Here is a 26,430-nt window from a genome sequence, read left to right on the forward strand (position 1 = left end):
AAAAGCATGCCCAACTGCAGTTGAAACAAGTTTACTAATATGTAACAACCCATATAACTCCGACTGATTGACCTGCCCTGGCAGTTTCCCTTATACATCCTTATAACAGCAGATAGTAGGTGGAGATAGAATAGACAAGAAACATCTGGAAACTGACCATTGCAACAAGATCTAAACCTTTCGTTCCAGAACTTCTCAATCAGCAAATCAACTGTTATTCAATGAAAGTTTCTGAACAGCATCATAGACAATGTGTTTGAATTTTGTGGTGGACATGGACGTATATTCGGTTGTCACACTGATGGGCCATCTGGATAAGACTGAAATCCTAAAGAGATAGCATCATGGGTCATTCAAGGGTGGTGTTGGGTTTTAGGTTCATCAGCGACTTAGACCATATGCGTTATACATAGATATATACTGTCTATAAATTGGTGTGTTCTGTTGTGGAGTTAGCTGTTTGCAGGATAAAAAAAATCATGCTTCTAGGATAGAAACCATTCTACTCCGCCTGAGACCGACTAACTCGGCCACGTTGTGAAAAGCCCCATAATAATTCCTCACGTCATCGACGGGACTCGAACGCGGTCTTGTCCACTCGGTATGAGGAGGACGATGATTGTACGAACTGCCCTACCCACGAGGGTTTTTCAAGTGGAGATCTTGACTGACCCAATATGGTTAACTACTTTAACATTAAACGTTAGTAAAGTTTTTGGCAATGCGATTTCATATTAGAGATTATTGTATAAACATTTCAAGGGACAGAGGATAGTTATGAATGGACATACTTCAAAGAACATCAGTATAGTAAGTAGTTATGGTGGTCTACGCTAAAGGAGCCCTCTTGTTTCTAATCTTCCTTAATGGTTGGCAAGGATATACATGTACAGGCAGAGACTGTAAGTCTGCTGATGAACTGAAGACTGAAAGGGTAGCTAATGACCAGAAGTAGGCTATATTCTTCAAAATGCCTTGATCACTTGCAGATATGGTCTGAAAGGGTGCAGGTCAATTCGTTGCAAGACAATTCGTTGTGTTGTTATTGTTATTGTTATTGTAGTAGAGTTTTAGGAGCATCAGCGACTAAGGCCATAAGGCCATATTGCTCCGTGTATATTGGCTGTAAATTGCGTGTGTTCTTGATGGATTTTGTGTTTGCTGGATGAAAAACCCAAGTTTTCGGGAGAAAAAAAACCATGGTACCATCGCGTGAGATCGCATAAGTCAGCCACATTATGAAAAAGGCCCCTAAAAATTCCTCAGTTCACCGACCGGATTCAAACTTAGGTCTTTCTACCTGGTGTGAGGAGGATGGCGATTCCACCAACTGTGCTGCCCACGAGGGCAATATATCGATTCTTCTCATAGGCAGGTTGGAAAGCGAGTCCATGCCTATTTCATCCGTATTGTAAAGCCTTTTAGTGTAAAATCCAGATAAGATTCTTTATTAATTTTTTGAACGAACCTTTCCATTTTGGTCTCTGGACAACAACTCCATTCGCCCCCCACCCATGCGTATTTATTTAAAAATAATTCAACTTACAGAAGTGAAAGTAAAGCGCGAATTAGGTTCTCGCCTTCGTGGGTTGAACAGTTGGTAGAATCGCCTACCCACATCGAATTGAAAAGACCTGATTCGAATCCTGTCGATGACTTGAAGAATTTTTACGTGGCTCAGTTAGTCGGCCTCAGGGTATGGAAGCATGGTTTTTACTCCCGGAAACTCAGTTCATCCAGAAAAACAGCAAATCGACTACAGAACACATGCAATTTACAGACAACATACGCCGCAATATGGCCTAAGTTGTTGATGTCCCTGGAACTCTACAACATAAACACTGTGCTGCCACTTTATTACATACACCTACCTAGTAGCGTGTTGAGCCTTTAAAACAGCCTGAATTCGTCTAGGAATGGATTGAACGAGATGCTCAAAACGTTGTGCAGGAATGGAGTACCTTGCAGACATGAGTGTGTCACGCAGTTCCTTGAGATTCGACGGAGGTGTAGGCCTGCAGTGAACAGCCGTTTCCAGCTCATCCCAAAGATGTTCAATAGGATCGAGATCCAGGAACTGAGCGGGCCACTGCAGCAAAGAAAAGTCATTGTCATGTTCCTGTAACCATTCTGTAGTAATTCGGGCTTTGTGCACCGGCGCATTATCCTGCTGGAAGTAACCATCTGACTGAGGATAAACTGTCAACATGAACGGATGCACTTGGTCAGCAACAATGTTTAGGTACGATGTGGCATTCAGACGTGAATCTATGGACCCAACGTGTACCAAGAAAACATTCCCCACTCCATAACACTTCCCCCAGCACCTTGCACAGTAGTCGTCAGACATGACGGGTCCATGGATTCATGTTGTTTTCGCCAAATTCTGGGCCTTCCATCAACATGATGCACCAGGAACTTCGACTCGTCAGACCAAGCAACTGTTTTCCAATCCTCGATAGTCCAGTGCTGGTGTTGCTGTGCCCACAGAAGGAGTGCTCTCTTGTTCTTCATTGATAACAAAGGTACGCGATGTGGCCGTCATCTGTTGTAGCCCATTGGCGACAAAGTGCGACTAGTGGTCCTTTGCGATATTTTGTTCTGCGTTCCCAGGTTGCATTCTGACGTGATGTGCGACATTGTGGCCCGCCTGTTTGCTTGCATTATTCTAGCCATCCTCCTCTGATCTCTCTCATCAACAAGCGATTTTCTTCCACAGGAGTGCCGTTGAGAGGATGTTTTCTGTTCGTTGCACCATTCTCGATACACCCTTGAAACTGTGGTGCGTGAAAAGTTCAGGAGAACTGCCGTTTCAGAGATGCTTTGTCCAGCACGTCTTGCACCTACAACCATGCCACTGATACTAGAAAGGTTGTTCTGTTGCATTTATATCCACAACTGTGGTCATGTGACTTGCAACGTTGTGGGACAAATCATATGTGCACAGCAAGGGTGTACCTAATAAAGTGGCATCACCCTGGCCAAAAATGATCTCATCCAGACTATCAACGGTCTCCACAACAAAGTTACTATGGGCGTCGACGTCCTCCCCTATTATTGTCAAAATGTGCAGCCCTAATGATTGGTGTATTTCTTCAAGCATATAACGACATCCTGCAAACCGCCAATGTACCTCTAACGTGGATACTTTTCTTGAGAAGTATTTCGGTATCCACTGCATGTCATCGTTCTGCAAACCCCCATTCAATACTGAAGGAGATATCTACCACCATCAACTTTCTTGATATCTTTGACCGACGTGCTGAACAGTGGAGATCAAATTGATGAAATTTTATTGGATACTGCATTCGACCTTCGAAATGGCCGAGGCGGAGAGTTTGGTAAAGTTCAAAGCGCAATTGGATAGATGGTCACTTTTTAGCGACGGGGAAATTTTAAATTTTTATTTTTCTGGATGATGCAATGTTCGCTTTCTGCCATCCTGACAGTGCTCTTTGGTGTTTCCCATATTGTGGAAAGTTATTGCAATTGGGTGATGAGCTCTTACACTGAGGGTAATGAAGGGACAATAATCCCTGAAATGGTACGTCTGGATAATGGCGCTCACTGAGAATAAACAGCGCTATGTTTCTTATTGCGAGGAAGTGTTGTTTTAAACGCGAGGTGTGAGTTTGGGTTTGTCTTTGCAATATCAGATGCTGTTACGCACTGGTTTAAGGGTGCTGATGTACAGAATGATGAATTTAGATAAGGTATGGTACAAGAATTTTTTTATTCTAGTGTATAAAAGTAAATGGCATACACAGTTTATGTAGTCTTATGCGCTTGGATTTTATTCCAAAGAATTTTGTTCGTTTAGTGGAAATGGTGGAGAAAGAATGCACTGGGAATTATTATGGAAAGCACATTTCATTATGCACAAATTGACAAGATTGGGGGAAAGACAGAGAATGATTTTCAGAATCAGAGAGATCGACGAGATGGAAAGAGAGTAAGAGAGAGAGAGAGAGAGAGAGAGAGAGAGAGAGAGAAATAAAAAACGAGAAAGAGGTAAAAAGAAAGAGAAAAGAAAGATAGAATGAGAGATAGAGAGGGAGGACATTATAGCGAGAGAGAGAAATAGAAAAGGAGAGAGAGAAAACAGTGAGAGAGATAAAAAAAAGGAAAGAAAGACAAAATGAGAGATATAAAGCGAGATGGAGAGAAATATAAAGAGAATAAGAGAGAGAGAGAAAAACAGAAACGGAATGAAAGAAAGAAGAGACAGATAGAGACGGAATAAGAGAAGGAAAAAGAAAGACAGATAAAAAGAAAGAAGAATGAGATAGAGAGAGAGATGGAATGAGACAAAGAGAAAAATATAGAGAAGGAATCGGAGAAAGAATAAGACAGAGAGGTAGCGGACTGAAAGAGAGAGAAAGATAGAAACAGGATGAGGAAGTGAGAGAGAGAAACAGAATGACAGAGAGAAAGACAGAAACAGAATGAGAGAGGGGGAGAGAGAGAAAGACAGAAACAGAGAGAAACAGAATGAGAGAGAGAAGCAGAATGACAGAGAGAAAGACAGAAACAGAATGAGTGAGCGAGAGACAAAGAAACAGAATGAGGGAGTGAGAGAGAGAAACAGAATGAGAGACGGGGAGAGAGAGAGAAAGACAAAAACAGAATGAGAGAGAGAGAGAGAGAGAGAGAGAGAGAGAGAGAGAGAGAAAGACAGAAACAGAATGTGTGTGAGAGAGAGAGAGAGAGAGAGAGAGAGAGAGAGAGAGAGAGAAGCAGAATGACAGAAAGACAGAAACAGAATGAGTGAGTGGGAGAGAGAGAAACAGAATGAGAGAGAGAGAAAAACAGAATGACAGAGAGAGAGAAAGACAGAAACAGAATGAGAGAAAGATAGAAACAGAATGAGAGAGAGAGAGAGAGAGAGAGAGAGAGAGAGAGAGAGAGAGATATGGGACGAAAGAAAGAGAGAGAAAGAGATGTATCGACAAAAAGAGAGAAAGCAGCGGCGGTTCGTGAGAAAATGAGCCTTGCTGTGGGTGCCCCACGTGACACGCCATTTGATGACTTCAAAAGAGCTGTTAACTTAATTGGCGGGAGGACATTATCGTAGCGAGGCCTCCCCCAACATGTTTCTACAAATAGCCCCCCACATCTCTGCAGGGCTGCCTGCATTTCGGACTGCTGCTTCGTATGTCCGCCGCGGGTGTCTTGCGCTCTTTTGGCACGGGTGACCAAACCTGCAGTGGCCCATTGACAGAGGTTAACGGCACGGTTTGCTTACGGATGACCTTCCCCCCATTTCTGTCTCGCGGACCCCTCATCTAATTGATTCCGTGGCGCCTAACTACTGTAACCTGACCCAGGTACGAGATGGCCAAGGACAAAATGCCTCTTTCTCGGACTGCTCAAGAAAAACATTAAAAGAATCGCGCGCGGCCCCAGCACACTTTAATACCCGCAAATATCGGAGAGATGGAAACGGCACCGCCAGATGTTGCAAAACAGAACGCAGAAAAAAGCAACAAAAGACGGGTTACGTCGCGTTAGGCTTAGCAACACCATTAAGCCTAATTTGGAAACGCTCCGATTTAAAATGTCGTTTGAAAAGAGCAAAAACACCGGCAAAGGGGCCCGTTCGAAACATCCTCGCTCGCTACGGATATGCTAATTACTCAGAGCGTCTGCGTCTGTCGTCTGCCGCGTCGCCAGAACGGCATCTATAGATGTTAATTTTTCTAGGTACGGCAGCGAGCAATCCCGGAACCGTATCTCTTCCCGCTAACGCCTAGTGAACAGTGACGGACACAGCGATCGTCTGACGTTCGAGAAGTCGGCAACGAGAGAGAGAGAGAGTTGTACGGTGGTGGTAGGGTCTTAAATTACAGGCATTAAGGCGCCAGTCTTTCTTAAAGGCTACTCTGCAGACGATTTCAAATAAACGGACTTTTCAGTTGGTGTTTCGAGAAATGCGGCAAAGGAGTGGTAAAACAAGATGGCCGCGATGTGTGGCGCAAGAAGAGACTTCGTGATGGTGACCTTTCGAAGTCAATAGCATTAACGGAATGTTGCAGAAGAAACAAACAATGTGCAACAGACAAACAAGTGCTCGCATTGTCTTCCTGTTTTTTCCAGAGAGGTGGGAGGCAAACGGACAAGAATGAACGTGTTAATCCTCCCCAGCATTACTGCCATCTATTTGTAGTAAGATACGCGTACTATGGGTAAACGCAAAAACCTGTATAAATTGTCACGTGATTTTAAGAATTTCGAAATTACTTTTATCGCGGTAGTTGTGCGTTGGGAATGGGGAGACCAGGCGCGCGTGATATGCCAGGAACGCGGGGAAGTCTGCCAGCTAGAAGGGCGATTTTGGCTTAATCGAGAGAGAGAGATTGCGCCGAAGGATACATTGTAAATAGCGTGTTATTAAATCCGTTAATGGCAAGGCAAATGTAGCAGGCAATGACTTCGGGAGGATTTAACAGGTTTCTAAAATGGGTGGTTAAATCCCTTTAATGGGGTAACAGTGCCGATTGCAGCAGACGAGGGATGTAGTTGAACTGAAAACTGAACATCGGTTGGAGCAGTGAAGTCTGCAAATAGAATGATCGATGTGGGGTCTGGATTCGCATTGCTAGTGGCGTGTTTACATGCACGTAAAGGTTAAGAACCAACGAAACATCCGGTTGAATACACATAATCACCAGGAATGTGCACTGCAGTCCAAAAGCTCCTTCTAAGATCTTAAAATAAATTCGTCATATTTAGTAGATACGATTTAACATCTGTACCTCTTCCGAGAGCATCCTAGGCATACTCATTTGAGCAATGACTTCTTTCTAAAATCCCCCTTTAAGCACTTTAGATTCGAAAAATACCTCTGTGAAGTACATTGCAAAGTTCCCGTGCAGAATGACCTTTATGACGTACAACTATGGCCGTCCTATGATGAAGTTACCTTAGAACGGCTTTCAATAAGTCATTGACTTATTCTGTTTAGAATTTGCCTGCGCATACGTTTTTCTGTATGTGCTCTGAATTTTATTTCCTGTTCATACACTGCGAGGTAAAAATATTAGGACGTCAAGAGAGCTGACCACGTTGATTTATTCCATGATTTATTACTAGTGTTGCGCACTCTCAATGCAAATTGGGCAGAGGTTCTAATACTTTGGCTGGGTAGTGTAAGAATCATAATGAAACGATTTCTTGCTAAGATTCGGCATCGGTGAAATCCCTTCGGTTGTGATTGATCGATATTAAAGAGATTTTGCTAATCCCCTAATTAAAGCTAATTAATTTCGATTGAAGCGCCATCTGCCAACGATTATACTTTATATTCGGAAATAATGTTTTACAATACATACACGAAAGAAAAGAAAAGTAACTTACATTATGCAGTTTGAAGTACAGGCCGCAGGCATTACATACGGGTTCTCCGTTCTGATTCCGTCTCCACAAGGTAGTGGTAGTTGTTTTACAGTTTGCACAACTTGTGCCCGCACGGCGAGCGGCAGACTGTGGAAGATAAAAACATTGCAACCTTTAGAAATCGAAATATCGGCTGTTTCAAGCATTAACCTAAAAACAAAAATTTAATAATCGATTTTGTTCGTTAAAATTTATTACAATTCTCTAAACTTTAACTACAATACCAAAAGATTAATCAGATATTCTTAAAATTAAAAAAAAACCTGCAATAAATATTCAATATTTATGAAATCTGCACATTGCGCGTAACGTATGACGCAACAATGACAACAAGCTGTTTGCGCGCGCACACTTGTATTGGTATTTCATAAAAATCTAATTGTTTAGAAATATGCAACAGCAAAAGACGTCATCGGTTTCTCTAATATGTTGCAAAAATGACAAGCAGTTGGCGAACGCACACTTGGATTTGCCATTTCATAAAGATCTAATTGTTTAGAAATATATAACCGAAAAAGACATCAGTTTCTCTGATATGACGCAACAATGACAACTAGCTGTTGGCGCGCGCGCAAAAATCTAATCATAAAAATCTAATCGTTTAGAAATAGGCAACAGAAAAAGACAATTTTCTCTCTAACGTAGACGCAACAATGGCAACAAACAGTTGGCGCGTGCACACTTGGTTTTGCCATTTCATAAAAATCTAATTGTTTAGAAATAAACAGAAAAAGACATGTTTCTCTGATATGACGCAACAATGACAACAAACAGTTGGCGCGCGCGCGCACACTTGGATTTGAATTAAAAATCTAATTGTTTAGAAATTACAACAGAAAAAGACATCTTTCTCTAACGTATGACGCAATGACAACAAGCAGTTGGCGCGCGCACATTTGGATTTGCCATTTCATAAAAATCTGTTTAGAAATATACATCAGAAAAAGACATCGGTTGCTCTAATATGACGCAACAATGACAACAAACAGTTGGCGCGCGCGCAAAATTTGATTTGAATTAAAAATCTAATTGTTTAGAAATTACAACAGAAAAAGACATCTTTCTCTAACATATGACGCAATGACAATAAGCAGTTGGCGCGCGCACATTTGGATTTGCCATTTCATAAAAATCTGTTTAGAAATATACATCAGAAAAAGACATCGGTTGCTCTAATATGACGCAACAATGACAACAAACAGTTGGCGCGCGCGCAAAATTTGATTTGAATTAAAAATCTAATTGTTTAGAAATTACAACAGAAAAAGACATCTTTCTCTAACATATGACGCAATGACAATAAGCAGTTGGCGCGCGCACATTTGGACTTGGCATTTCATAAAAATCTAATTGTTCAGAAAAAGACATCGGTTTCTCTAATATGACGCAACAATGACAACAAACAGTTGGCGCGCGCGCAAACTTGGATTTGAATTAAAAATCTAATTGTTTAGAAATTACGACAGAAAAAGACATATTTCTCTAAGATATGACGCAATGACAATAAGCAGTTGGCGCGCGCACATTTGGACTTGGCATTTCATAAAAATCTAATTGTTCAGAAAAAGACATCGGTTTCTCTAATATGACGCAACAATGACAACAAGCTGTTTGCGCGCGCACGCTTCTATTTCCATTATCATAAAAATCTAATTGTTTGCAAATATACAACAGAAAAATTCATCAGTTTGTCTAATATGACGCAACAATGACAACAAACAGTTGGCTCGCGCACACTTGGATTTGGCATTTGATAAAAATCTAATTGCTTGGAAATATACAACAGAAAGAGACAATTTTCTCTAACGTACGACGCAACAATTACAACAAGCAGTTGGCGCGCGCACACTTGGATTTGCATTAAAAATCTAATTGTTTAGAAATATACAACTGAAGACATCAGTTTCTCTAACGCACGACGCAACAATGACAATAAGTAGTTGGCGCGTGCACACTTGGATTTGCCATTTCATAGAAATTGTTTAGAAATATACAACACTAAAAGACATCAGTTTCTCTATTATGACGCAACAATGACAACGAGCAGTTGGCGCGCGCACACTTAGATTTGCCATTTCATAAAAATCTAATTGTTTAGAAATATACAACAGAAAAAGACGTCATCAGTTGTTTCTCTAACGTAGTAAAAAAAAGCTTTTTATTCGCTAAAAAATTACGTATAAAATGCAATTTTTTTTTATCCTCGTCTAACGTCCATTGTTAAAATGTTAAAAATATATTTCCACTGCCTTCTGCTAACCTAACACCTCCATATTTTAAAACGCACTTTATTGTGTGAAAATACAATTGCTTTAATTCTCCAGAGGAGAGAAAAAGAAACAACAAAATAAGGTTAGTTGCAAAGTATTCGCCAGATAAAGCCTGCCTTCTCGCGAAATCTGGAGAATATCAAAACTTCATGATGACCCGACAACAATGCTACTAATGTGAAAGGGAGGGGCATAGAAGGAAGTCATTACATTATTGAAACTCCATAGAGCGGTTTTCCATTTCGAAGGATCTACCTCGCTGCCAAAACGCAACAAGATCGCATTAGCACGAGAACCGATGAGCGTTACCGCGCAAGTATGGAGGTCAGGATCTAAATAAACTTAAAATTAAGTCGACGAGGGAGGAAGAGATTATATAAAGTAAATAATAGACGCTCCAGCTCGCCGTCTGCTCTGCCGAAGAGGTGTGGTTCTATTCTTTAATACTCTCCGAACGAAAGTAATTTCTAAGACGACTTGCTTAAGGTATTTAAAAGCTAGTGTAGGAAACACAGATGTACGTTCGTTAGCAGGGATTTAGATTTACGATAAAGTGTGAAGCAGAAGACAATGCTTATCTGTTCTTACTGATTTATAATACATCGTTCGCGCGCGAATTATTGTTTAGATGTAGTTGCCCGGATATTTCCGTGTGTCTGTTATTAACAATCTTGTCTGCTGCCGGTTTTGCTGCTGAATCTGCAAGTCTGCATTAACTTTTGATATTTGCAACAATGCCTGTTTATCCGAAGTTAGGTCCATTGTTCGAATTGTAATTGTTGAAGCTATGACGTAACTTCGATTGTTGGTTTTTAGTAATGGTGGAGATTTGAAGTGTCAAAGAGATATCCTAATCCTATTGAGGCATTGAGGTTAATTATGACGGCATCATTGGACTCGGGAGACGTTCCTTTGGATTGGAGAAGTGCCAACTTATCGCTAACGCATAAAGGCGGTTCCAAGAGCGAAATCGGTAACTATAGACCGGTTAGTCTGACTTCGGTAATAGGGAAAATCTTTGATTAACATTACCAGCGCAATTCAGAGATGTTGAGATAGGAATGGCATTCTGAAGGACACAACATGATTTTGTAAGGCAAATATCATGTTTAACCAAACTGGGAAGCCATTTTGACGGAGTCATTCATGAGCTGAATATAGGGAACAATTTTGTCATCGTTTACATGGATTTCAGCAAAGTATTGGACTCAGTTTTACATGAGGTTACTGTATAAGCCGGAACATGTTGGAACCACAGGAAAAATCCTTACATGGATTGTAGGATGGCTGTATGACAGGCAAAGGGTTGTGATTAATGGTTATTCTTCAGATTAAGCCAATATAAGATTGGGGTCCCAAAAAGATCGGTAGTCGGACCACTGCTATTCTTGAGTTTCCTAAATGACATTGGTGAAGAGACATAAGGTGTGATGCCCAAATTTGCAATGATGTGAAGACTGTGAGTGCTGATATTCTTGTTTCCAATAAACGATGGCGTGTTCCAAGATGATAATGCTCAAATACATACAGCCAGATGTGTTCAATCCTGGTTTGGCTAAGGCATCTCCTATGGCCTGCACAATAACCGGACTTAAACGTTGTTGAGCCACTGTTTGTATTATTTGGAGAGGAGAATGAGAGGCAGATTTCCTTCACCTTCACCACTGAAGAGCTTGAAACGTTCCTCCATGAAGAATGGTACCATATGCCTCTTAAGGCAGTTCAAGATTTATTTGAATCTATTCCACGTCGAATGCAAGCTGTTTTAAAAGCAAAGGGTGGCCTAACACCATATTAGTGCATACCTTTATCTCTCATCTAGAGGAAGAAAGGTATACGGGTAGATACGAAATTTCCATGTTCCAATGACACTGGTACTGAAATCAGTTTCGGGATATCCAAATATCCATGAATCTTTGAGAGCCTTGATTCATTATTCATCGTGGTATCGATTCTACAAGGAGTATAAGGAATTCTAGCTGTAGATTTGACCATTCTTCCATCAGGATCTTTGTCAGCTGCTGCACTGGTCGGGAACTGAGGAACCAAACCGCCCTTCCCAACTTATCCCAGACATTCTAAATGGGATTCAGATCTGAAGAATAAGGCAGCCAATGAAGAGGTTGAAAATCTTGGGAATGTTTCTCGAACCATTAGGATACTTTTTATACGGTACATATAATTATCTGTTTGCGCCAATTTTCAAAGGTTTCTAATTTTTTGGCCTGTGAGTGTACATGTGGTGAAATTTTATTCATTTGTTTGCTATTTTTTTTTTTTTTTTTAAGTGAATATTGTAGTCCGGGTTCAAGATTATAGCTGGCATCGCCAACAATGATCCCGAGATAAAAAAAAAAAAAAAAAAAAAAACAGGGCCGGACTAGATCTGCCGTATCATTAAGAAACTTATTGAATATCTCGATCATATAATTAGAAATAGAAAATGGAAAGCGAAAGAAAAAAAAAGACGTCGAAAAACACGTGCCTAATGAAGTTGTCGGTTGGAAATAGTAAGAAGAAAAAAAAAAAAAAAGAGGCGAATATTGAAGGATCCCAGTACTTCGAAGTAAAAGCCCCCCCCTCCTCTCTGCGCGCCCCTGAGCTTTGGTTTTGACATTCTTCATTGTTGACGACAGAGGCAGAGCCTAATAGAAATCGCTCGTCTGTCCCTGCATCCAGCGAGAGCAAAGCTTTGTGGACACCTAACTAGTTTGCACAGAATACATCTGCTTAACCAATCACCTCTGTGACAGGACAATGGCTGCCGTCCTGACACCATCCATGTTTTACAAATGCGCTTCTTCTAATCTGGCACAGAATGGGAGTACCGAGAGATCTAGCTTCTGACATGGCTGGCTGGGGGGTTGGCGAGGGGGGGAGGGGGGAAATACACTCAGACCGATCGGCGGCAGACCTAGCAGCGGGGAGTAGTTAAAGCATTGTAAAGACGCTGCGCATTTCCTGCGGAAAAATCCTTACAAATCCCACAGTGGACGAGGAGTCAAAATCATTATGACTCCGGATTACAGCTGGGCCGTCTCAGACTTTAACGGGTGCTGTGGGAAGGAACGAAGGGGAAAGGGAAAAAGTCCGCGATTATACGAGAGATGCTTTCGCTTTTTAAGAGACCGCGGCGCCGAGATAGTACGATTACGATCCGGGAGTTTTGTTTCTCGTCTTAGCGGACTTCTTGTCCGCATGGTTTGCATTACGGCTATGACGACGACCTCAGACGAAACCGTATCTGTATCAGTCCGATCGGGGTGTTTACGGCACTACAAAGGGGGGCTTCGCCACTGGAAATTCGTTCGAGGTGAATATTTAGCGCGTTTCTCTTTTATATACGCCACCCCGAGGTCTGCAGAACTGTTTCTGAGTGGGATTTTCAAAGGTTGGTAAGAAGCATACCTTCAAAAAGGGCCCGAAAATACAGGTGGAAGCACGAGTGAGGTCATTTTAATAATATATTTGATGCAAACCATCAGATAACTAAATTTCAGCACCTGCTATCTTCATTAAGTCTGTCCGTCCGCATGTGACAACTCGCGACTCCCCATCGGTGGTAACTACTTCTTGAATATAATACAATATAATTTAAACTGCTTAGTTATTAGTGAAGTGGAAGCATAATTGTCACAGCACTGTACTATTTCAAAAATAAGACATCCCCCGAAGGAGGACATTACCAAAAGGTGACTGTCCCAATTTCTCCAACTTTGACGAAACAAATGTTTGAAAGTAGTACAATACCATGGTAACTCGTTGTGAAGGCAGAGTTGGGTCTTATTAGTATTAACATTATTTCATTAACTACGATGGTTAAATGCAGCTGATCGCAAAAAAGATATTGTAGGATGGGATAGTCCTACTAGCTCCATCTAGTTTCAGTAAAGCCAAATAGCATTAACTATTTTATTATCATACGATCATGCCCATCACAACAAAAAAAGAAGAAACAGCTCTGAAAGCTGTTTCAGTGACTTTGTTAATTCCATCAGATAGCGGACTACACTGATTTTTCATCAAAATATCCTCCACGAGATTTTATCACTGCCTTTGACTTCATGGACTTGACGGTCTAGATGATTCCATAAAAGTCTCTCCATAGCTTTGAGTTGTGCTTCGGGTCATTGTTGAAATTTAAAATTTCTTCCACAAAGTCCAAGTCAAGAGGATATTGTATTATGTTTTTTGGCCTTCTTTTCTTAAAATTCCTTCAATTCTGAAGATGTCATAAACTCCAGAAAAACAGAAGCAACCCCAGATCGTGATGGAACTACAACCGTGCTTGACTCGCACTAAACAATGTGGCACCATTTTTGATTCAGTTGATCTTCTCAGATAAACTCCACGCTTGGATACAAAAATTTCGAATTTGGATTCACCCGTCCACAGTACGTTTTTCCACCCTTCAATAGTCCCATGTTGTTGGCTCTTATCCCAAGCAGACCGATATCCCGGTTTTAATAAGGGTTTTCGGACTGATACACGACCATGAAGTCCCACTTCTTTAAGACGAAGTTTCACAGCGGATGCACACATGAGTTTCTCCGTTCCTATTGAACTCACCTCGCATTTCAGGTTCAGTAAGTCGTCGACTGCGTCTAGAAATCAGTGATACGGTCTCATCTTTTGCTTCTGTTGTTATGCGCGGTCGTCCTGGTCTTGGTTTGTCCTTCAAACTGCCGATCTCCTTGAATCGTCGAATGGTAGTTTGTACTCCTTTAAAGCATCCAATATTAGCATCTAAGGCTATAATCCTTTAAAGCATCCAATATTAGCATCTAAGGCTATAATGCGCCAAGTCAACTCAATTATTATTATTATTATTTATTATTATTATTTATTCATTTTATTACATATGCTTCACCCCTGAACAGACTTCAGCTAGGAGGGTGCCTATATACATTTATACATTATAAGTTAGAGAGCAAACATAGAAATCGTACATCTAAAGTGAGCAAATAAAGCAGATATAAATATATACAATGACACAAGCAAAAGATAGAGACATATAAAAACATACGCGTCCTAATATATGCATTTACAGCTAATACATATACATACAAAACACATAATGATTTAAAACAAATTAATTCATCAGTAAAGTAGAGTTCATGGGAGATTCCATCCTGAAGGAGATAATAAGGAAACTTCTACAGTTGTATGTGGTGGTACATGCCTGTATCTTCTCAGATCTGTACGCTTTCTCATCACAGAACTTGTGGGGATCAATCTTCAGGGTGTTGTACGTTTCGAGGATGTTTGACGGAAAACATCGTCTAAGCATAGTTAAATTCTGTAATGAGCTTCTTAGGGGATTCCAAGCACTATTGCAAAGGGCGCGGGAAAGCCTAGGGCCTGCAACAAGATTATGGACATTTGGACCATCAAAGCGATCGGTGAGGAGTTGGCAGAGATTACGCAGATTTCCTGTGATGAGAAACTGATTCCAAGGGGTGCAACCAGGTTAGCATACATGACTGATCTCGAGATGGTGAAAGGGTGGCCATTAACACGGTTCAACCACCTTAAAATCCAGTACTCGATACCCATGAATTTTTTGATGTTAGTGAGGGAAGCAGAGGACCAATTGATGTTGCAGCATATTTGTGCCAATTTGGGCTAGGTCTCAATCCAGCCAAATCAGCCCAAATGACTTTCTCTCGCAAACCACTGTTCGTGATTCCATTGCTACACAGTGCCACTAAGATCCCTAATGTGCCCACACACACTGATCTTGGAGTATATTCACTGGAGGATCCCACTCTGTACTCTTCGGGCGAATCCTACCCTAACCAACAGTAGAAACTAGTTGCTCATGGCTGATAGAATCCTCCCTGGCCAAATTCTTAAGTTGCACAGCCACTAGATGTGAACCTTTTTAAATTCGCTACCAACAGGTTATAAATTACAGCTCTTACTCCTCAATTTATATTATTTCCAAACACTCTGGGGCCATCTACAATCTTCTATAATATTGAAACAACAATTCCACTTTCTAGAAGATTCTAGAACCATCTACAACGTTCTACCACAATGTTCTGTCACATTCAGGAGTCTTCTATACCTTTTTGGTATATTCTCGAGTAGTCTAGAAATTTCTTAAGTATTATTTAAGTTTCTTTTTATTTCATACATAATAGAAAATATTTTAATAAAAATTGGTAAAAAAAGTTGGTCCTAAAAATAATGGGACACTGAATATGAAGGTAGTATACAGGGCGTGTATACTACTCCCAAAAAGTATCGGGGACACCCTTCATAGTCCCTTGGACTTTTTTGGCCTGTTCATTCATCGTACACCATCAAAGTCGACTGTCGGTGATGCCAACATAAAATGGAATCGTGACGGCACACCACCAGCGTTTATCGAGGCACAAGAAGATCATGGAAGCTAACTTCACATGACCAGAGGGTACTCGGAAGGGTAATAAGGCAATTCTCGTCAGATATCCTGCAAAACTAGGGTTTCCAGACGTTCCCGGATTTCATCGCCTTCCCCCGGAAATTATTTGTACTCGGAATGGAGATGGAAATCATCACATGTTCTTGAGGCTGCTTTTTTTCAGGTCAATATTCTACACATCTGTTATTAACTATTAATATTGTTACTTAATGATTTATATCCCTGGAAATATATATTCTTTAGATGGAGGCCATTTTGTTCCTGGATTTGATGAGAGAAAATGGCAAGGAATTAAACAGGAGTATAAGACATCAACGGGAGTGTGGTCTGTACGAGTGCAATACGTATGGAACACCACAACCTTGAACTTCATTAGAGAACGGCGGCGCATAAGCTGAAAATTACCGACCACAATTAGCGGTCTCCTTTTGCATGGTGCAAAAATCACCGAAATTGGACCAGAAAGAAATGGAAATCAGTTGTACGGAGTAATGAAACTCACTACACCATATACCGATGAGTGTGCCACCAATGACGATCGGAAGAAGTAGGGGTTGCTTCTCATGAATGTGCGGGCAACGATGAAGGGTCAACGGTTCTTTTACCTTTTTGGATAATGCTGTGGTCCCGACGATGGAACAGTTCTTTGGTTGAGTAGGATAATGCATTTATTGAAAGAAATGAAGACCGTCTGGGGCATCTTTGGCCATAATGACTGTTTAAAATGTTATGGAAGGTCCTATTTTCTGGTAGAAAAGAGGAGAAAGTCTTCCATACTGTGCCTCCCCATTAAAAAAGATTCTTAAGCTCCATCAAGGAAGAAAAAAGTCTTGGCCGTGCCTAATTCTCCATTCCAATTCATCTGGAAGATCTTCAACTGGGTTCATTTCGTTATCTGTGCTGGCCACGGCAATGCTCCGATGGTATTCGCTTAAAACTACAAGTTCCTAATACTTGTTGTGTAACATGGAGGGTGTGAAGATTGCTTCCATAAAACTCCCACATCATACAGCACTTAAAATTATCTAGAACATCAGTGTCGGGTCTAAAATTTATGATTTTATGTACTACGACCAGTGAACTTTGTCGATGCTGTAGAAACACCCAGACCATGATCCCCACCCCAAATATTTGCATACTTCACAGCCATACACAATTTCCTTCAGAGGAGTAGTCCATTACTTTTGGCAATACAGTGCATGTCTAAAGCTGAAAGAAGCATAAGATGCCTGAAAGACAATTTTATCACGATTTGAAGTTAGGAGTTGAATCCTCCGGATTCAACTCCTAACTAGAACAACCATTCTTTTAATCCATGTTCCGTCACGATATTGGTTGCTTGTAAACCTAAATCATGCCAGCCCACGCACTTCCCCATTATATCCACCGCAGGCAGAAAGGTATACGTGACTTGCCACACCCATTCAAATTCCATCTGGAATCTCTTTTTCTCTTCTTTCAATTCCGATCATCCATATAATTTGTTCTATCTGGGCAAGCCATAATCCCCATTAATTCAGTAGGTATTCCTTTTAGTGAGCATACTCCAGATTTTCTTCAATACTACCAAATTTGCTGGCAGCTTTTCCGCTACTACTTGTAGTGCTCATTGGATACGATCTGCCATGGGGAAGGAACGTCAATCTTTCATCTAAAATAACTCCGAGATACTTTATAGAGGGGGAGTATATCCGAAGGACACAGCGAGAGAACGCACTACTTGAACTCACATTACCTTTGAAAATTACTATATATGATTTGGCAGTCGACAACTGTAATTTGTTCTCTTATGCCCACTGACATATTCTAACTATCACTCTCCACCTGTTGTTCTACTTCCTTCCTTCAGTCGCCTTTCACCAAACTGCCAAATTATCCGCATATGCGTGAAGCTCTGGACCTCCTCAATCCTCATTAAAGAGCTCATCCATAGTATAGTTCCCATATAAAAGCACCATAATGGATTCCTGTGGTGATCCTATCCATACTTCCTCTCCTATTTGTTCATACTGAGTTCCCACCTTCACTCTACGCTCATCTACGTAGCTTCTCATCATCTCATAGCGTTCCTGTGACAATTTAGCCACTCAATATACGCTCCGACCAGATCTTATCAAAAGCTCCATTGAAATCTGAGAAAAATGTCCATAACATACTTCTGCAAGGAGTACCAAGTATCCTCTACCAAGGCTTTCATGGTATCCTCAGCCGACTTGCCCCTCCTAAAAGCCAAACTACCTGCTTGAGAAGAGTCCTTTCTGCTGATACCAATACTGCTGACTCGTGGGTTCATCACCGTACATTCTCCTTAACATCTCCAACATTTCTGCACCATTTTTACCCAGTTTCACTAAAAATTTAATAATTCTTTGCTTTAAATTACGAACCCCCCTCCCCCCTCTTCCGACGAAGGGTTAAAACACTGATTCACTTAAAGATGCACAGTTCAATCAAAACTTAACCGATTGCATCGAAACAACAACTGATCTGTAGAAGAAAAAAACAAGCTACAGCAGGATATGAATGTTGTTGACATGCGCAGATGAGCAACGATTCCGGTTTCATTTTAACCACACTTTGCATATACCTCCAATATCAGATTCTGCCACTTCTTGGCAAAATGCTTTACCATACCTGCTTCTATTAGATCTATCCCAGGAGCCTTCTCACTCTTTATACTCTTGGTTGCCTCTTGCAGCTCATCCATCGTGAAAGGACATTTATCCGATCCTCAAATGTATTCTTCATTTAAGTGGTGTACGCATGACGTGTTCATGAGTACATTTTACAATTATTGAAATTATCAACTTTCAAAAAGGACTGATTCTTATGAAAGATTTTTCAGAACTGAATGACTACAAAATATCGTCCATTTTGACGTATATTGAAAATTCAGAACTTTTTTATGTTCAATTTTATTTCTGTTGTTTTTGCATTGTGATATATCCTCATTCAGAAATCTGCTTGGTTGCACGTCCTAACTACTGCTTTTTATACGTCCTAACTAATGCTGTCCGCACGCCTAAGTCGTTCTTTACATACGTCATAACTTCTATTCAAAACGTCATGATAAATACAGCACGTCATGATTTAGCGAAAAATTTTGTTTATATTTAACTGTTTCTTATAAGTATTTTTTGCCGAATCCAACGGTGCCATTGGTTTTTCTAGAAGATGTGGACGCCTCATTTCTACTGGGGTAGTTGCAGGCAACATTGGAAGGATGGTTTCGTGGTAATCATAAGTGTGTGCCTTCTGCTATATCTCGAATATGGAGAGAGTTCACAAACTATAATGACGAATGTTACTTGAAAAAGTCGACGGATTGAAAAGCTGAAGTGTGTCCCAACGTACCATTCTTCAAATGTACGTTAAGGATTAATACTTACGTTGTTAATACTTGAATCTGGGCAACTATCGACGCTACCCGAAAACTAAGGTCAGGTTCGAAATGAGCATGCGCAAATCCACGAAGACGCACTAAGAAATACAAATAAACGGAACAGTTTTGAAATATTTGTTACGCAGTTTAATTTAATAGGGCCAGGTGATAATGCGTCATAACTATTTCTTTCTACACGTCATAACTACTGTTTACCACACATGTCATAACTGACCTTTTATGTACTTGGGTGATAACGCGTTATGACTATTCTTTTCCATACACGTCATAACTACTCTTTTCCACCCACGTCATAACTAACCTTTTACGTACTTCAAAAGTTGCATGCAAATTGGCGTATTTCAATTGTTGTTTCCTGATAACGTGGCCTTTCACACACGTCATAACTACTCTTTTCCATACACGTCATAACTAACCTTTTGCGTATTTCAAAGGTGATAAGTTGCATGTATATTGGCGTATTTGATTTGTTGTTTTCTGACAATAAGTTATTGTGGCCTACGATTCGAGATTGCAATTGCACGGAGTAAAAAAAAGATTTCTGGGCTCGTCTCTAAGGCAAATTTCCCAGACAGTTGGAGAAATGCGTCTGAAGACAAACAGAAGGTTGCAGTGAATATAGAAAGAGGACATCACGTGGAACAAAAAATCTGTCAATAGAAAATAAACGATGTTGAAGAGACCCACACACCTTTCACACGATGGGCTGTCAAGTTTCCCAACTGTGCACTGCGCATCGCACGACCCTCCAAGAAAAATGAGGCGGTGTGAAAGCAGTACCTTGGAACCATATTTATTGTGCTATTGGTAGTTAGCAGGGAACTGGGTAAGTCAAGATAAGGCGCACATAATAGCGGTGGAAAAACATAAGTTGCCTCAAGGGCCCCTTTTATTTCTTTAATCTCTCCGTCTACTCTCCCTACCTAATTACCATACGGAGGTCGTGAGCTTTCTACTCTAGGGCACGGCCCACATCTCGCGCACCAGGTGAGTCTTCCAACTTCGGGGGATGTAATTAGAGGAGTCTACCACCGAGAAAAATTAAGAAAATTAAATGTTTTTTACTTAAAACAAAACTACACGCTCGGATAACGTTTCTCCATCTTTCTTTTCATTCTGATCTACTCTTACAGCCTCGCACCGCTTATTTTGGGAAGAGTTGAGAAAAATGAACGAAGGGGGGGGAGGGTTGCACTACGGTTGGAGATGCTGGTGGGCAAGGAAACAGACGAGATCACAGATAGATAGAAAGATATAGGAAGCGGGTGGGCAGAAAGATAGATATATAGATAGGGCGAGAGAGAGAGAAGATTGGAGAGAAAGAAGACACAAAAAGAGAAAGATAAGTTGGAGAAAGAGAGAGAGAGAGATGAACAATTATAGGAAGAGAATAACAATGACAAGAAGAAAAAGACGAGTGGAGAGAGAGAGAAAGAGAAAGAGGAACAGAGCGAAAGAAGAGCGACGGGAAGAGATAGACAGATAGAGGGAGAGAGGAACAGAGAGAAAAGGAAGGGTGATTGGAAGAGACAGACAGATAGATGGAGAGAGAGACAATAAGAGGGACTGGAACAAATAGATAGTTGGAGAGAGAGAGAGAGAGAGAGAGAGAGAGAGAGAGAGAGAGAGAGAGAGAGAGAGAGAGAGAGAGAGAAACAAAGAGAAAGAAGAGCGATTGCAGAAGAAAATGACAAATACAGAGAAAGAGAAAAAACAGTTGGTGAGTGAGAGAGAGAGAGAGAGCGAGAGAAACAAAGAGAAAGAAGAGCGATTGCAGAAGAAAATGACAAATACAGAGAAAGAGAAAAAACAGTTGGTGAGTGAGAGAGAGAGAGAAAAGCAATTGGAAGAGAAGAGTAAAGATAATGAAAATTAGAAAGACAAAGAGAGAAAGAAGAGCAACTGGAAGAGAGAGGGAAGAGCAATTGGAAGACAGAAAGAGAGGAAGACAAAGAGAGAGAGACAGACAGACAGAGGAATAGAGAAAATATGAGCAATTGAAAGAGAAAGGGAAAGAGAAAAAAGAAATCGAGAGACTGAAAGAGAGAAGGAAAGAGAAAAAAAGGAGGAATGAGAGAGAAAAAAGGGAAGGAAAAAGATGAAGATAAAAGAGAAGGAAAGAGATGAGGAGAAAATAGAAGTAATGATAATGAGAATTGTGTGAAAGAGAAATAGTAAAAGAGACGGAAAGGGGAAGAGAAAAGCGAGAAAGAGAGAGAGAGAAAGACAAAGACAGAGAGAGACAGAGAGAAAGAAAGAAAGAGAAAGACGAAGACAGAGAGAATGAGAAAGATAAAAAGAAGACAAAGAAAAAGTAGAAAAAGAGACAAAGAGAAAGAAAATGGATAGAGATAGAGAGAAAAAAAGGTTGTCGAACGAAGGTATGAGAGAAAGAGATTTGGTCTGTGAGAGAGAGAGAGAGAGAGAGAGAGAGAGAGAGAGAGAGAGAGAGAGAGAGAGAGAGATAGTTATTGTGTGTAGTAGACAGGGGAAGAGAAGAAGAGTAAGTTAAATGGACAGAAAAGGAGATTATAATTGATGAATTAATGTGAGAATGTAAAGGGAATTTTACACTACCACTTTCACTGTTTTGTCTCGTAATTTCCTGCTGTTGCTGGAAGGGAACAGGTCCGAGCTCACACACCCACACGAATCCTTTTATTCGCTGCGACCGAGTTCTGCGAAAGAATGCCGTGTGACAATTTACACCAGTTACGGTTTCATCCCCAACTGCGAGTGTGCACACCCTCCCTCGCAGACCACCTATCAGGCTTCAACCTGTTATTCCGCATCCACGTGACACAAGGAGGTGATACAGCTCGTGCTACCGACAGGTGATAAGTAACTCATCAGCCCGAAAAAAAAAAAAAAAAAAAAAAGAAAAATGAGCGCCAGTAATCTGTATATCATAAATTACGCGCCAGTTAAAAGTTGTATGTAATCAGGCGTCAGACGTGATGCGAACCATCCCATCATTCCTCGGGGTTAGCGTGGATTTACGAGTAAGCCCTTAATTTATGTACACACTTCGGTTCGTTGCCAACCGCAACAACAAAACAACCTAATAAAACGCTATTCTTTAACCTCGCACACACGCACAACTGCCTTCTGTGTAGACCCACGTGCCAATTCCACAACCTATAATTCACACTTTTCCTCCAAAGCCATTTCGGCTGCCTCGCTAAATTTCTTTTATTCCTAATAATTTTGTAAACCCGGTAATAATGCACCAGCATCCTAAAACATTGTTACAGTGACTCTCGCATAGTGACGTCACAATGAGACGGTTATGTATTGTTGGAGAATTTCTTTCCGTCGTTGCTTTATTACATCAGCTTTTCATTAACCAATAGAACAACGTTTTGCATTCATTTGCACGTAACGTAGAAACCATAAAGAAGATTTTTATTGGCTGATCCAAACCACGTGACTGAGATATTGAATATCGCGTAGTAGACAAGCGATAAGCCGAGCTCCATAAAAGTTTAAGTATGTACAAGTTGTAGGCGTCAGGAAAATGTGGAAGTGTGTGTGTGCAGACGCCAGGGTTGCAGGACACCGGAAGTGTATATGGGGTCGTTTAAAATATCCCTCTTTTACCCAGCCGGAAGTGACTTCCGCAAGCCAAGTTGATAACCAACTGTTAGACACTTTCAGTTTGTAACTTTGTTATCTGCTTGCGTAATTAGGAGAGTTAACATAATGAAGGTTTAGTGGGGGTGTGCACGTCGACGGAAGGCGTTTAAACCCCTTAAAAGATGCACACCGAGTGGGGAAGGAACACGCTATCGATTTAAGATTACTCGTTTCCTTCTGCATTAACCACAATCCACTCGTACATATAGTTTCTTAAACAGTTGGCAAAGATTTACATTTTTGCGCTAGTTTACTAAATTCCCGCATGGGGCGCCACAGTCGCGATTACAATATTATTTATATAAGGATTATTTCTGGAGCTGAAATCGATCGAAAGGACTGTAAAAGAGAATCTGCGCATGGTCCTGTTGTGTAGAATAATTTTTTCGAAAGTGTAGAATGAGAAATGTACACTGGGTGTCCAAAAGTTTTGTTACACCAATTTTTGTTTGGAGTTGTTTGGTCCGATTGAAGCCAGGTGTTGTTTAAGTTGAAATTGAAAGAATACTTGCGGATACTTGATGAAACTGAGCTCATGAAGGAAATTACGATTTAACCTTCAAGACCCGTTGTATGTTTATGGCTAAACTTTTATAACTTATCAATCAGACTGCTCATCTACAAGATATCCCGAAATCCATTGGGCATTTGCGAGATATTCCTCTTCAAATATGAAACTGTTGTTGTCTTTTAAGATAAAGGCAGGTTTCACATATTATTGTTTGAATAAATGCACATATTCACAATTGTACACTGCTCGACAAAATTAAAAGAACACGTAGAAAACGTGGTGTAATTCGTGCAGCTTGCGATGAAGAGGGACAAGGTTTGGTATGGTGGTGTACCCTACAACGATGAAACGAGGAGACAGCGAGAAACTTCGGACAGGTATAAGGGACATTTATAGGGATTCTATAAGAATTACCAAAAAAAGGTCACAGAAGTCGATGCTCAAAATATGGTCATATGACATAAGTAAGGCATATGATCCTCTCCAACGGCTAAACAGGCCTAGCAGCGGCGAACCATGCTGGATATATGGGTGTCTATAAGATTCTGTGGCAACAAATCCCATTCTTCCACCAGCGCAGCCGTTTGCTCACCAAGTGACCCAGGAGTTGGCTGTCGGCGTGCAATGCAATGTCCAAGGGCGTCATATACATGTTCGATCGGATTTAAGTTAAGTGAAGACTGGCCACAGCAGTCGTTTGGTATCTTCAGTTTCAAGATATTCCTCCACCACTTAAGCTCTATGTGCAGTGGCCTTGTCGTGCATGAAAAGAAAATCTGGACCAATGCACCCCTAAAATGTCGCACATAGGGTTCCATGATCCTCGGCACCTCTGAGCAGTTACGGTACCCCTATCAAAACATGAAAGGGGGTGTTGCCGTTGATCATCATTCCGCCACACACAAGAACACAGCCTCCACCGTAAGTGTCCTTTTCTCTGATGTTGGAGGGATGGTACTGCATTCCACGTTGTCTCCAGATGAAATGACATCTAGAATCAGTTTGTAGGCTAAAACGGGACTCATCAGAGAACAGAACTGTGCCCCATTTGCCAGGGCTCGAAATTCATGGCACCAGTTTCGATGAGCTCTGTGGTAGTTTGGGGTTATTGGGATAGAAATCAGTGGCTTGACTGCGTAGAGTCCATCTGAATTGAGCCTTCTTAACACAGTTCGGTTGAAAATATTTTCACCTGTGGTCGCAGCAACCTCAAGAGACAATTGATGATAGGACATTTTAGGGTTCCATCTTGCTGTTAGAGCCAGCTAGCGGTTTTTTCTGGTTGATATATCCCTCGGGCGACATTGGCCAGATCTTCTTTTAATGGTTTCTGTCTCCTGAAACTGCTTCCATAGTGCCGAGACAACACTGCCTGACACATTAAGCCAACGTGACCGCCTGCGACTGTCCATATTCAAGTCGTCCAACGGCCTGCCATCGGAAAGAATCATCTAAACAACGATGATTACCATCCCGAGTACTGGACATGTGGATGTCCCACTGAGCAAGCCAAAAATCGGGAATGAAGTGATGTCGCAACTCGTGTTTTTATAGGCATGAATAATTTGCATAATGTGCGGCTCTGTAAGGTGGTAGATCGATTTCTATTGGACACTTGGAATTTGTATTCCAAGATGTTTTGTCCAGCAGTGTATTAGTAAAGGCAAAGGTTCAAAAACCTGCAACGTTGCATTCTTTAAGCGGTGGATTGAAATCCCTTTTAATATGAAAATTAAATACCATTTCATTCAATCTGAATAAAGAGATTTTTCTAATACTCCTCAGAGCCATCCGGTATGTTGACATCCCTCAACTATTATTTTCCATTCACTGCAAATCCTTTCACACCATACTGACTCAATAAATGTATTGATATGATTCAGGGAACGTTCTTTCTATTTACTGTGCTACCCACGTAGACTCCATCTTCAGGATAGAATGAAAGTTTCAATGATCATTCCAGAATGGTATTAGTATCAGCAGTGGCAAACTTCAGCCACCTTTTTTTTTTATGTCCATCATCTTCAACAATTTCTCTTCTACTTTCTTCTCAGTTATCACAAAATTATTCAGCTCCCTGCTAGAATTTGCCACACTTCTGGCATCTCCATCCCTAAAGATTCCTCACGTGTGAATGTAGATACAAAATACCCATTCAGTTTGTCCACAACCTGAGCAGGACCATCAACAGTTAATTCATTCATATCTCGTGGACCAATATGATTCCATCCTTCATTCTACAATAATAAAGATGTCGTTCTGCTCTTCTTGCATTCTTAGCGAAAGACTTCTTGTAATTTCCCTTAACCAGCTTAACACCCTCAGTGGCTTGGTTGCGGACTACTTTATGAACGTTTATGTGAGAGCTTTTTCCAAAAATCTGGAAGACGGCTCTTCTAAAGTCAATTAGAAAACTTGATAAACCAACTCGTGGTTTATCAAGATGAACTGAACCCAGTTCGTGTTGATCTATTGCTTTCTTAGCAAATCTTGGGAAAATTGTTGAAACAGTTAATGCAAATACAGTCCTTGTAGATCCTTCTGAGTGGTCCTCATCAGGTCAGGATAAACAATACTCGACTTCCGTTGGTTACTGAATATAAGTGTTATGGTAGCTAGCCAACCAAGACGTGTGCAATGTCAGAGTGGGGTCTCGCCTGAAATACTATGCTTATTACAACGCCGTCCTTCTCCCTATGGGGGCCTGTTGCCCTGGCGTTTGGTTCCATAAGGCAGGCACTGCATAATTTCGTACCAGATTTGTTACCATCCAACGGACCATTCTTACACAAGCGCATTCTATCGC

At 40.9% G+C, this 26,430-nt stretch overlaps 1 protein-coding gene across 9 annotated transcripts in view; it reads right to left on the bottom strand.

Annotated features, from left to right (window-relative positions):
- The window catches only part of LOC150086730 (endothelial transcription factor GATA-2-like), a 130,311-nt gene that overhangs the window by 14,680 nt on the left and 89,201 nt on the right, over positions 1–26,430 (bottom strand). For all 9 annotated transcript variants that reach the window (XM_090372724.1, XM_090372722.1, XM_090372723.1 and 6 more), the window contains one exon: positions 7,357–7,482. In XM_090372724.1, coding sequence (XP_090228850.1) covers positions 7,357–7,482 — 126 coding nt within the window. The remainder of the gene's footprint in view (positions 1–7,356; positions 7,483–26,430) is intronic.

Source organism: Mastigoproctus giganteus, chromosome 4 (genome assembly GCF_048544385.1).
Source record: "Mastigoproctus giganteus isolate SK-2022 chromosome 4, ASM4854438v1, whole genome shotgun sequence".
Lineage (NCBI taxonomy): Eukaryota > Metazoa > Arthropoda > Arachnida > Uropygi > Thelyphonidae > Mastigoproctus > Mastigoproctus giganteus.